At 44.5% G+C, this 14,456-nt stretch overlaps 1 protein-coding gene across 3 annotated transcripts in view; it reads right to left on the reverse strand.

The window, feature by feature from the left end:
* The window catches only part of RALGAPB (Ral GTPase activating protein non-catalytic subunit beta), a 157,579-nt gene that overhangs the window by 120,026 nt on the left and 23,097 nt on the right, over window positions 1-14,456 (reverse strand). For all 3 annotated transcript variants that reach the window (XM_068263927.1, XM_068263928.1, XM_068263926.1), the window contains exon 3: window positions 13,842-14,044. In XM_068263927.1, coding sequence (XP_068120028.1) covers window positions 13,842-14,044 — 203 coding nt within the window. The remainder of the gene's footprint in view (window positions 1-13,841; window positions 14,045-14,456) is intronic.

Below are 14,456 nucleotides of genomic sequence, written 5' to 3' on the forward strand. Positions count from 1 at the left end.
CTCAGAGTTAGCAGGGGCATGTGTGCCCCTGCTAAAACGCCGCTTTAGCGCGGCTTAACGGGGGTCCCTTCACCCCCAAATCCCCCTCCGTAATGCGGGGGAGCGCTTCCTGGTTGGGGCAGGGCTAACCGCCGCAGCCCTGCCCCACGCGCATCTGTCAGCGCGTATCTCCGCCTTTCCCCCGCCCCTCTCAGTCTTCCTTCACTGAGAGGGGCGGGGGAGAGGCGGCGATGCGCTGCTGACAGACGCGACTGGAGGCAGGGCTGCAGCCGTTAGCCCCGCCTCCAGAAGCGACCAAATGCACGACCAAGTCGTGCTGCGGTGGGTTTGGGGGTGAAGGGACCGCCTTTGTGCGGCGCGATAGCGGCGGTTTAGCAGGGGCACACGTGCCCCTGCTAACTTTGAGCTCTGAAGCGAGATTTATTCTCGCTTCAGAGTCTCTTTAAGGTGGACTCACATCCCTCTTACAAAAAAAGAAAACTCACTTGAGTCTCAATAAAACAGAACTGTCAAATAATTTATTCAACTCCACAAATGCAACGCGTTTCGCGGGTGTGACTCCGCTTCCTCAGGCAAAAATGGGAGCACAACTCAGTGGGTCAAGCAATAGGTTTGAGCGCCTCTCAGACAGATTCTCTTCTTGTTTTTAAGCAATTGTACTGTGTGTGTGTGTTTGTTTCTGCATACATTGCGATATTGCTTTGTGCTGGGATGTGTGTGTGCGTTTCTGCATACATTGCGATATTGCTTTGTGCTGGGATGTGTGTGTGCGTTTCTGCATACATTGTGATATTGCTTTGTGCTGGGATTATTGTGTGTGTGTATGTTTCTGCATACATTGTGATATTGCTTTGTGCTGGGATTATTGTGTGTGTGCGCTTCTGCATAGATTTTGATATTGCTTTGTGCTGGGGTGTGTGTGTGTGTTTCTGCATACATTGTGAAATTGCTTTGTGTGGGATTATTGTGTGTGTGTGTGTGTTTCTGCATACATTGTGATATTGCTTTGTGCTGGGATTATCAGAGTGTGTGTGTGTGTGTGTGTGTGTGTGTGTGTTTCTGCATACACTGTGATGGGATTAGTGTGTGCGTGTGTTTCTGCATATATTTTGATACTGCTTTGTGCTGGGATTAATGTTTGTGTGTTTCTGCATACATTGTGATAATGCTTTGTGCTGGTGTGTGTGTGTGTTTCTGCATACCTTGTGATATTGCTTTGTACTGGGATTAGTGTGTGTGTGTGCGCGTGTGTCTGCATACATTGTGGTTTTGCTTTTTTCTGGTTTTATCAGTGTGTGTATGGTTCTGCATACATTGTGATATTGCTTTGTGATGGGATTCGTGTGTGCGTTTCTGCATACATTGTGATATTGCTTTTTTCTGGGAGAGAGAGAAAGAGTTAGAGTGTGTGAGTGTGTGTGTGTTTCCGATTACATTGCGATATTACTTTGTGCTGGGATTATCAGAATTACTTTCAGTGTTACAGATTGTTCAGCAAGCTCATGGTGAATCAGAACTCCTAGGAGTGTGTAAGAGGCTGAAAGGGATCAGCGGTTCTGGAGGTGTGTTTAGCTTTCAGGGACATCAAAGGGACGATCTGCATATTCAGCAGTGATGCCGTATATACGGTAAATACTCGTAATTACCGTATATACTCGCATACAAGCCGAATTTTTGACCCCCAAAAAGTGGGTCGGCTTGTATGCGAGTCTGGTGGTGGTCCGTGTAAGCCCACAACCCAGTCCCCCCCCCCACCGCGGCAGCCGCTACCGCTGCATTTACCTTACCAAGCGCCGCTTCTTCTATTTCCCTCCTGTCCGGCTCCATAATTCACAGCAGCGCTCTTCACGGCGGCTGCAGTAGAGAGATAGAGCGGTTCCCATAGCAACCGGCGCTAAAGGAGGCCGCGCTCTCTGCTGCTTTCTGTCTCATCACAGCAGCCGCCGTGAAGAGTGCTGCTGTCCTACGGAGCCGGAGAGGAGGGGAATAGAAGAAGCGGCGCCGGCTAAGGTAAAAGCAGCGGCGGCAGCGGGGGAGAGGGGAGGCAGGGGGCACTACCTAGCGATACTGGGGCACCATACTAGCGATACTGGGGCACTATACTGGGGCACTATACTAGCTATACTGGGGTACTATACTAGCTATATTGGAGCACTATACTAGCTATACTGGCGCACTATACTAGGGCACTATACTAGCTATACTGGGGCACTTTACTAGCGATACTGGGGCAGTATACTAGCGATACTGGGCACTATACTAGCTATACTGGGCATTATACTAGCTATACTGGGCATTATACTAGCTATACTGGCATTATACTAGCTATACTGGGCATTATACTAGCTATACTGGGGCACTACCTACCCATACTGGGCACTATACTAGCTATACTGGGACACACTAGGGGAATAAGGTGGCCAGCATTTTCTACCCCTGGCTTATATGAGGGTCAATCATTTTTTACTGTGTTTTTAGGTAAAAGTGTGTGGGGGGGGGGGCTTATATGCGAGTATATACAGTATTTACGGAACTTGTGTTCACTATTAAAGAAACACGCAACCATCACTAAATCCCATTTGAAATGCCTGCGCAGTAGAGACCCGATGACATCACGTGCCCCACGTGACCCGCGCCGTGGAGCGCACAGGAAGCCGACCCGGAAGCAGACCTGGCGAGGTCGGCTTCTTCACCGCTGGACACCGGGAGTGGGAGGAGCTGCGGTGAGGGCACCGATCGACTGCCAGGAGCTGGAAGAAGCGCAGGTAAGTGCAGTTTGCTTTTTTTGGGCAGCGCAGATCTTCCCTTTAAAGAGACACTGAAGCGAGAATAATTCTCGCTTCAAAGCTCATAGTTAGCAGGGGCACGTGTGAAGTGAAGGAAGACTGAGAGGGGCGGGGGAGAGGCGGAGATACGCGCTGACAGACGCACGTGGGGCAGGGCTGCGGCGGTTAGCCCTGCCTCAACCAGGAAGAGATCCCCGGCTGCACGGAGGGGATTTCGGGGGGGGTAAGGGACCCCCGTTTAGCCGCGCGATAGCGGCGTTTTAGCAGGGGCACACATGCCCCTGCTAACTATGAGTTCTGAAGCGAGATTTATTCTCTCTTCAGAGTCTCTTTAATGCTGGATCCACACGGTGCGTTCGCGCACTCGATTTCCCGCTCGATTCCCGTCAATTCGTTTATTTCCAACAGGTCCGATTTGGATTTCGATGGATCGTTAGGTCGATTTGGCATACTTTGCATGCGAATCGACCTAACGATCCATCGAAATCGAAATGGGACATGTTGGAAATAAACGAATCGACGGGAATCGAGCGGGAAATCGAGTGCGCGAACGCACCGTGTGGATCCAGCATTAGAAAGCATTGGGAAGCTTCTTACAAACATGCAGAACACTGACCCCTGCTGGTAAGGACAGGTTAAGAAGAAAAAAACGTCGGTAAAATCTGGCCCTGTGATCCATAAACTCAGTTTTGGACAGACATGAGCCCTCATATGGGTTCGCACACCCTCCACCTCACATGAAAAGGCTATATAATTAAATAAGGACGGAGTCCTTTTAAAACTAACGCTCTTCTCCATAATCTGATTATAATAGTCTATATAATGTATACGGCATGCAATGAGTGCGCCAGGAGCTGTGTAGATTAATCCTTTTCTAAATTGTTATTTCTCCTCCAGATTGTTCTTGGACTGCTTGCGTTTCCACTCGTCTGTCAATGTGAGATGTCAAAGTGCTTCCCCCATATTCGTATTGATGTGGGAAACCAGGGAGATTTCTTTGGTCTCCTTGAGCTCCATATTAGGGCTGAATTCTCAGGAATCCCTCATGTAAGATTAGGTCAAACTAACCGTAACGGGGCGAGAACAGATTGTCCACAAAGAAGAGAAGGCGGATAGCTCTTGCCTCATACGGTTATTTTAATATCATAAAAATGGTGAACAGAGCTCCATTGGCTCGCAATACAGCTGTGGCCCTTTCGTTTTCATGGCCGCATACTGTTATTTCAGTGGTGATTTGAGCCAAATGTGGTATAATTGTACTCCACAATCTCCTATGGAGATCAGCACTATCAAAGAGGGGATGATAAGGTCTTATTGTCACCATACTTATAAATATGGGGAATAAAACTAAATTGCTGGTACGTAAAAGCAAAACGGGGTGATCCCGCTGAAAAGAAGCAATTACCGAGGTGCATATCATATAAAAGCCCATAAAACTATTTTTATTTTATTAAACTCACTAAATGTTTTTTTGAGGGATTAAACTTCCTAAAATTATTTGAAAGTATTCCGTGTGTAGAAACATTTATTTTTCATACAGGTAGCAGAAAAAGATAATATACATCTGCTTATCCACAAATGTAATCATGGCTGACCAGGTTAAGCTCTCTGCCTGTTCTGTCACTATGCATCCCCTCCCTCCTCTGGTGAAGACACATTGCTGTGGCAACAGCTGATTCGCTTCAGGAGAGGAGGGAGGGGAAGCAGAGAAGAGAAATTCTAACATTAGCAAAGCAGTATGAACATTTAGGCTCTCTTTCCACTAGAGCGAAGAATGGACATTTTTTTTGTCCATTCTCCCCTCAATGCTAAATGGACAGTGAACGCTCTATGTTATACATAGAAGCCATTCACACTTCTCATGGATCAGTTGCAGTAGGCAGACAGCACTTCTGTGCAGTACTCAATCACGGGCAGGCAGATGCGTCTGACCATAAGGAATTGTCAATTGGATGCATATAATTCAGAGCTAATACAGGATTATACAAATTTTACACAAAAGGGGGAAACATGTATGCAAGTGATAGATTCCGCCTGGGTCGGGGCCGGGTCAGACTACAGTGATGTGAAAAGCTATTTGCCCCCTTCCTAATTTCTTATTCTTTTGCATGTTTGTCACACTTAAATGTTGCTGCTCATCAAAATCCGTTAACTATTAGTCAAAGATAACATAATTGAACACAAAATGCAGTTTTAAATGATGGTTTTTATTATTTAGTGAGAAAAAAAAAACTCCAAATCTACATGGCCCTGTGTGAAAAAGTGATTGCCCCTATTGTTAAAAAATAACTTAACTGTGGTTTATCACACCCGAGTTCAATTTCTGTAATCACCCCCAGGCCCGATTACTGCCACACCTGTTTCAATCAAGAAATCACTTAAATAGGAGCTATTTGAAACAGAGAAGTAGACCAAAAGCACCTCAAAAGCTAGACATCATGCCAAGATCCAAAGAAATTCAGGAGCAAATGAGAACAAAAGTAATTGAGATCTATCAGTCTGGTAAAGGTTATGAAGCCATTCCTAAAGCTTTGGGACTCCAGCGAACCACAGTGAGAGCCATTATCCACAAATGGCAAAAACATGGAACAGTGATGAACCTTCCCAGGAGTGGCCGGCCAACCAAAATTACCCCAAGAGCGCAGAGAAAACTCATCCGAGAGGCCACAAAAGACCCCAGGACAACATCTAAAGAACTGAAGGCCTCACTTGCCTCAATTAAGGTCAGTGTTCACGACTCCACCATAAGAAAGAGACTGGGCAGAAACGGCCTGCATGGCAGATATCCAAGGCGCAAACCACTTTTAAGCAAAAAGAACATTAAGGCGGGTCTCAATTTTGCTAAAAAACATCTCAATGATTGCCAAGACTTTTGGGAAAATACCTTGTGGACCGACTAGACAAAAGTTGAACTTTTTGGAAGGTGCGTGTCCCATTACATCTGGCGTAGAAGTAACACAGCATTTCAGCAAAAGAACATCATACCAACAGTAAAATATGGTGGTGGGAGTGTGATGGTCTGGGGTTGTTTTGCTGCTTCAGGACCTGGAAGGCTTGCTGTGATTGATGGAACCAATTTTCACATATCAGCACTGCTCCCATTCATTTGCCAATACCTTTATTACTAATAATCACACCTAAATGATCTATATATTGTGTTTTTAGGACATATTAGGCTTTTAGTGTGTGATAAATTTTTTTAATTACCTTATTTTCAATGCATTTTAAAAGGGAAAAGAAGGGGAAAAAACTGAAAAACACTCTATTTCTCCATTTACATCCATTATAGCTTTACAATAAACATTGCTAACTACAAGTTAAACCCACACATTTTATTTGCGTATCCATTCTGGTTATAACAACATTTAGATTATGTTCCTAGCACAATGTATGGTGACAATATTGTATTTGGAAATAAAAGGTGTCTTTTTTTTCTGTTTTTCATTCTTTTGCTTTCTCATTGTACACTATTGAAGATTATAAGACCTTATTTGCAAAAATAATAGTAATATACCCTTATGGCATACATATTTAAAAGCTAAGTTCCTAAGGTAACAATATATGTTTCTTACATATTTTGTCAAGGTTTTCATTTTACAAGCCTTTTATTTTGGTACAGAATATGGAAAAATTTAATTGCCTTTAATTCAGTTTGTGACTAAAAAGAATACACAAGACATGGGCCTCAACCATAATACACTCTAAACTCTATTCTACTACTTATCAAGGTTAAAATGCTACCACATATGTGTATTGTAGTTTTGCTAAAACTTTCCTAAATTTGATCATAATTTTGAAAATGACTATGTTGGATTGAATTTTTCCGTACCCATTTTTATGTGACATATGTCCAAGCTTTAAGACCCACCAAAATGTATTTTACAACTAGTCAGTTAAAATGATACCACATGTGCCTCATTTAGTAACAGGCACAGTAGGTATTGATCCCCCCCAAACATGCCCGTAAGAAAACTCCCAGCAGCAGCTATTCAGTGATGCGGCGCCCAAAGAAACTCTTTGTGCAGACAGTGAAGCATACCCAGGTGACAACCTGCCGTCCAGCTGGACATCAGTGTCACCTGATGCAGTATTGGATGCCAGCGAATTACTCCTCGCTGGCTTCTACAGTATGTGGATGGGTGGGGCCAGCACAGCTATTCTATATGCAGGCCGCTGATATTTAAAAGTGCAGTGGGCCACATCTTTAAGTTATACATTTTGTGTTTGGGGGCCAGTGAAAAAGCCTAAGTTTCGGGCCGTAGTTTGAGGACCATTGTTCTAGAGTGTCATATAACCCGAAAAATACGGCAATTTTATTTATTTGTCTGTACAGAGCAGTGTTTACAGTTAATATACTCTATTCCTTTCAGAGCTTAGAAAAGTGTATTTATACTGCCTTCAGAGAACACAGTGTCTCCTGCTCTCATTAATAGTAAGTGCATTTGCACTGTATAAGCCTTTGAGGCTGACACAGACAGGAATTCCTGCCTGCAGGAACAGACATTGTGCTAATGCTCTGCATCCTTCATCTCATTGTTTCCTCTCCAGCCTAAAGGCCACAGAGAGGCTCCAGACATCTCTCTGCAGCTCTGCCTCTGAGTAAAGTCAGTCAGCAATGTCACTGATGGTCTATACATGGTCAGAGGACAAGATGCTTCCCACTAAAATTATTATAAGACTATTTATAACGTGCTAACCATATTATGCAGTGCTGTACACCACATAGGACATTACAACGTTAATAATGCAAACGTTTTATACATACCTGGGGCTTCCTTCAGCCCCCTTCGGCCTGATCGCTCCCACGCCATCCTCCTCCACTACGGTCCCGATAACCGTCTGGGAGTGTTCTGCCCCTACACAGATTCAGAATCCTCCTGGTGACGGAAGGTGAGCAGCTGGGCCGCGCATGCGCAGTAAGACCCAACTACCGAAATTACCGGGACCGTAGCGGAAAATCCAGGAGGTGGATGGGCGTGGGAGCGATCAGGCCGAAGGGGGCTGGAGGAAGCCCCAGGTATGCATAAAACTTTTGCATTCTATCATCTCAGGTACACATAAAGGCTGCTACACACCATACAAATGTCGCTTTTTTAGATCCTATTTTTGATGGACAAAATGAGCAGATTTGGCAAAAAAATATACAGCCCACTGATTGCCAGTAACCAATCCCAAGCTCAAAATCTATCACATTCTTGATCAGAAACAGATCGAACACGCAGGAAAATATCTACTGAAATACTATCGGTCCGTGTGTATGTCCTTTCAATTCATTTTCGATTGATATCCAATCAAAAAAGTGATCAGAAGCTATTTGAAACAAAATAAAACAAAATTTCAAAAAAAAGAGTCACGTGTGTCTTCTAGCTTTTTTTCTATATCCGATCAACGCCAGATCTGAATATTGATTCGATCACTAGCTCGAAGTGGATCTAAAGTAAAGGTGTGCACCAGGCATTACACAGAGACATTACAGCCTTAAAGAGACACTGAAGTGAAAATAAATATGATATAATGATTTGTATGTGTAGTACAGCTAAGGAAAAAAACATTAGCAGCAGAGATATAAGTCTAATATTGTTTCCAGTAAAGGAAGAGTTAAGGTAGCCATACACTGGTCGATTTGCCATTAGATCGACCAGCTGACAGATCCCTATCTGATCGAATCTGATCAGAGAGGGATCGTATGGCTGCCTTTACTGCAAACAGATTGTGAATCGATTTCAGCCTGAAACCGATCACAATCTGTTGAGCTTCTCCTGCCGCCTGTGCGCCCCCCGTATACATTACCTGAAGCTGGCTCCCGGGCACCGCACCGCTCTGTTCAGGCTCCATCCCAGCGCTTCCTGTGTCACTCCGTGACCAGGAAGTTCAAATAGAGCGCCCTCTATTTGAACTTCCTGGTCACTGCAGTGACACAGGAAGCGCCGGGATGGAGCCGGAACAGAGCGGTGCAGCGCGGAGAAGACGCCCGGGAGCAAGCGTCAGGTAATGTATACCCGATCGGATCGGCCGCCGCTAGCGACGCGCACCCTACCCGCGGGCGATCGAGGGTAATTTCCCGCACCGCGCGATCGACGGACCGATCCGATTTCGGGAGGAAATCGGATCGGCGGGTACGTTTAGCGCAAACGATTTGCAGCAGATTCGATCCCAGGATCGAATCTGCTGTCGAAACGGCCGCGAATCGGGCCAGTGTATGGCCACCTTTAAGAAACTCCAGTTATCTATGCAAATTAGCCATTGAACTCCACCTTTGAGAACTCTGATAGACACTTGAGATAATAAGCTTTAAAATACAATTATGTATCTTTTTTCCTCTGCAGGGAAGATTGTACAGAGCAGGCTAGTGAACTTTTGAACCCATTTAGAATGCCGAGTAGTGTCTAAACTGCAAATATTTGAGTATGATGCAATGTTATAAAAAACACTATATAACTGAAAATAAAAATATTAGAATATTTTTTTGCTACTAAAATTCTAGTAATTATCCTTATTACACAATCAATTCATTATATCATAATTTTTTTTTCGCTTCAGTGTCTGAAGTAAAGGGAGTCTGAAGTGAATATCAGGGCAGTGGAGTTGGAGTAATTTTGGGTACCAGGAGTCAGAGTTGGTGGTTTCCTAAACCGAGGAGTCGGATGATTATATATACAGTGGGTTGCAAAAGTATTCGGCCCCCTTGAAGTTTTCCACATTTTGTCATAATACTGCCACAAACATGAAATAATTTTATTGGAATTCCACATGAAAGACCAACACAAAGTGGTGTACACGGGAGAAGTGGAACGAAAATCATACGATTCCAAAATTTTTTTACAAATAAATAACTGCAAAGTGGTGTGTGCATAATTATTCGGCCCCCTTTGATCTGAGTGCAGTCAGTTGCCTATAGACATTGCCTGATGAGTGCTAATGACTAAGTAGAGTGCACCTGTGTGCAATCTAATGTCAGTACAAATACAGCTGCTCTGTGAGGGCCTCAGAGGTTGTCTAAGAGAATATTGGGAGCAACAACACCGTGAAGTCCAAAGAACACACAAGACAGGTCAAAGACAGGCGAGGGATCAAGTTATTGAGAAATTTAAAGCAGGCTTAGGCTACAAAAAGATTGCCAAAGCCTTGAACATCCCAAGGAGCACTGTTGAAGCGATCATTCAGAAATGGAAGAAGTATGGCACAACTGTAAACCTACCAAGACAAGGCCATCCACCTAAACTCACAGGCCGAACAAGGAGAGCGCTGATCAGAAATGCAGTCAAGAGGCCCATGGTGACTCTGGACAAGCTGCAGAGATCTACAGCTCAGGTGGGAGACTCTGTCCATAGGTCAACTATTAGTCATGCAGTGTACAAAGTTGGCCTTTATGGAAGAGTGGCAAGAAGAAAGGCATTGTTAACAGAAAGCATAAGAAGTCCCGTTTGCAGTTTGCCACAAGCCATGTGGGGGACACAGCAACCATGTGGAAGAAGGTGCTCTGGTCTGATGAGACCAAAATGGAACTTTTTGGCCAAAATGCAAAACGCTATGTGTGGCAGAACACACTGCACATCACTCTGAACACACCATCCCCACTGTCAAATATGGTGGTGGCAGCATCATGCTCGGGGGTGCATCTCCTCAGCAGGGACAGGGAAGCTGGTCAGAGTTGATGGGAAGATGGATGGAGCCAAATACTGGGCAAACTTGGAAGAAAACCTCTTGAAGACTGCGAAAGACTTAAGACTGGGGCGGAGGTTCACCTTCCAGCTGGACAATGACCCTAAACATAAAGCCAGGGCAACAATGGAATGGTTTAAAACAAAACATATCTATGTGTTAGAAAGTCCAGATCTAAATCCAATCGAGAATCTGTAGCAAGATCTGAAAACTGCTGTTCACAAACGCTGTCCATCTAATCTGACTGAGCTGGAGCTGTTTTGCAAAGAAGAATGGGCAAGGATTTCAGTCTGTAGATGTGCAAAGCTAGTATAGACATACCCTAAAAGACTGGCAGCTGTAATTGCAGCAAAAGGTGGTTCTACAAAGTATTGACTCGGGGCTGAATAATTACGCACACCCCACTTTGCAGTTATTGATTTGTAAAAAATGTTTGGAATGATATATGATTTTCGTTCCACTTCTCACGTGTACACCACTTTGTATCGGTCTCTTACGTGGAATTCCAATAAAATTGATGCATGTTTGTGGCAGTAATGTGACAAAATGTGGAAAACTTCAAGGGGGCCAAATACTTTTGCAACCCACTGTGTGTGTATAATTGATAGATAGATAGATAGATAGATAGATAGATAGATAGAGAGAGAGAGAGAGAGAGAGAGAGAGAGAAAGAAAGAGAGAGAGAGAGAGGGAGGGGGGGAGAGAGAGAGAGAGGGAGAGAGAGAGGGAGGGAGGGGGAGTGAGGGAGGGGGAGAGAGGGAGGGGGAGAGAGGGAGGGGGAGAGAGAGAGGGGGAGAGAGAGAGGGGGAGAGAGAGAGGGGGGGGGGGGAGAGAGAGAGAGAGAAAGAGAAAGGAGAGGGAAGGCTCTGGGTCCTATAGCACCTTCTCCCTCTCATGGTCCCCTCGTTTCAGAGCTGGCTCTCTTATTCAAATCCCCCTCCGGAGGCTTTGGAAGTCTTTGGGAGCAACCGGGCGGTTCCGTACTGCACATGCGCAAGAATGCGTGCTCTCTCATGCGCAGCACAAAGCACCCCAGCTCCAAAAGCCATCGGATGGAGACTGCTAACAGGGGACACAGCACACGATCGAAGGGACTGTAGCAGGAACGGGGAGGCTCTATAGGACCCAGAGCCTTCCCTCTCCTTAGGCAAGTCAGTTTTCTGCTTTTTACATTCGCTTCAGACTGGCTTTAAACAATGGTACACACAATAGTGAATCTCCTACAAGCAATGGTCCGCAGACTGCTAAGTAGGGATAAATATAGAAGATGTGGCAGCAGAGAAGAGCACACTGGGAAGAGGCCCTGCCCAATAGCAGGGCTGTGGAGTCGGAGAGTTGGAAAAATTTTGGGTACCTGGAGTCTGAGGTTTCATAAACTGAGGAGTTGGTTGATTTTTGTACTGACTCCACATCCCTGCCCAATAGGCTTAAAAGATAAGGGTGGAGGAGAGGGACACATGACTTGGTAGGGTGTAAGACCAAGGTAGGGAATTGGAGCTATGAAGATGGAGGGAAAGTAATGGGAAGATGACAGGTAAGCGATGGAAATCATACACTCTAGTGATGGCAACAAAGATGTACTGGACACTGTCTGTTTATGTCTGCTTTACAGATCAATAACAACAGAGCAAAAAAAAAAAAAAATCTGCATATGTTACTTTATTATTTACAGTATATAGCTCTACCACCTTCCGAATCGGTGTACGGAGTACAAAACGGACAATAGTGGGGAATAGTGCAGACAGATATACATCTTATATGTATGCATTCACATATTTTACAATGTTTTGTGATTGTGTTCTATTAAGTGCCCTTTTACACTTAATTAGTTGCTCTCAGTTATAACTGAAAGAAAACGGATTTTCAAAGTAATGCCCATGTTTACCAATGGCCTCTTTTACACTTAAAGGGACACTTAAGTCAAACAAATAAAATTAGTTTTACTCACCTAGGGCTTCCAATAGCCCCCTGCAGCTGTCCGGTGCCCTCGCCGCCTCCCTCCGATCCTCCTGGCCCCGCCGGCAGCCACTTCCTGTTTCGGTGACAGGAGCTGACAGGCTGGGGACACAAGTTATTCTTCGCGTTCCCAGACACATTAGCACTCTCTATGCTGCTATATGGTATATGATATATGCTATAGCAGCATAGATGGCGCTATTGTGGCCAGGAACGCGAAGAATCACTCGCGTCCCCAGCCTGTCAGCTCCTGTCACTGAAACAGGAAGTGGCTGCCGGCGGGGCAAGGAGGATCGGAGGGAGACGGCGAGGGCACCGGACAGCTGCAGGAGGCTATTGGAAGCCCCAGGTGAGTAAAACCCATTTTTTTTGTTTGACTTAAGTGTCCCTTTAAAGGGAACCTGTCCTGAGTAAAAGTATTTAAAATAAACACGAGGTAACTTCAAATGAACATTACATATTTACCTTGCCATCAGTTCCTCTCAGAAGCTCACCATTTTCTTCTGACAATGATCCCTTCCAGTTCTGACATTTTGTCAGAACTGAAATTTATCAGTTGCTGTTAGTAATTTATTAGTTGCTGTCAGTTATAGCTGAGATGACAACTGATGTGCCAAGTAATGTCTGTTTCCCTATGGCTCAAGTGGGTGATGTTACAGTTTAACAGTGTGCTGACCAGGAAGCTGTTATGGGGTAATGGCCATTTTCAAAATGGAGGACGGAGAATTCTCTTGATCACAGTGGACAAACAGGACGAGGGAAAGGAGAAAGAGATTGAGGAGTAGACTACACAGGAGGTAAGTATGACTTGTGTATGTTTATTTTTACTTTTCATTTTCAGTTCAGGTTCTCTTTAACGCGTTTTAACTGAAATCTTCCCAATGCACTGCTATGGAAAAAACGCGTACCAACGCACACTAACGCATACCAACTAATTAAGTGTAAATGGGCCCTAAACCCTTTTCTTCACATGGGCAACCTGTACTACATTTTTAAATGTGTTGTTAGATACAGAATTTTCCAGTGACAGGGGCAGTGCCCCAAATAATTGAGTAAATAAAAAAAATAAATAAATAAAGTGTCCATTTGACATGTTTTTTTCTTCATAAAATAAAAACATAAAAATAAAAAAAATAATTGAAAGTGTGTACCAGGCTTTACTCTAGCCCTGCTCTGTGTGCCCTCTCCGTCGCCTGCATTTATTGCCATGTGGTTAACGCTCTTATACGGCAGCAAATGCAGGCGACAAGGGCTTCAGTTAAGCCGGAGAGAACACACACCGCAGGGATCGAGTGAGATGTGCGTGGAGATCGGTCAGCTGGCGCATTGCCTTTATACTAGTACTCGTAGCAGGCCGGTCTTTCATGCGCCACCCTATCAATAAAACAAAAATAAGAAAGCAAAATCACTGTAGAAGGCCTTTAAGGGTCTCACCACCTTGGCACAAAGACATTCTGGAGGTGCTTGAGGATGGTCTGGATATAAAGATTAGGTTCTCTGATAACCGGCTGAGGAATGGAATCCTTGGTGGTCACCAGAGCCATCATCCAATCTGTGTACACATCCACACAGTACTTCACAGTGTCTCCCTCTAGTGGCAACGTCAGTCCATAGCAAATCACCTCCATGGTCCATTTCACCTAGACGGCAGGGATTAGACCAATTTAGCACATTTACAGAGCATTATAAAAGACTCATTCGAATTCAGAGACTTTGCCTTCGCTCACGGGAAAAGAATACCAGTCTCTGTGAACTAGTTTAATAGAACAAATGTGCTGGAAGAAGGAAAATACTAAGTATATTCCCCAAAAAACATGCTTGAGTGACTCAAAGCCCTAGTTCACCCTAGCATATTTTTCATTTTTAATAAAACTGAATAGGGCATTATACCATTAAGTACAATGCTTTTCATATTAGATGTAGAAAGTCTAGAGAAACTTTGGAAAAAGTCAATGAGATGACCAGAGATCTCACTAGAAAGCATGGCATTGGCAGGAAAGCTGGTGTTCCCCTTTTGGTGAACAGCTCTCACTATCCAGCTCCACCTTGGAC

The sequence above is a fragment of the Hyperolius riggenbachi genome, chromosome 12 (assembly GCF_040937935.1).
Source record: "Hyperolius riggenbachi isolate aHypRig1 chromosome 12, aHypRig1.pri, whole genome shotgun sequence".
In the NCBI taxonomy this organism is placed as follows: domain Eukaryota; kingdom Metazoa; phylum Chordata; class Amphibia; order Anura; family Hyperoliidae; genus Hyperolius; species Hyperolius riggenbachi.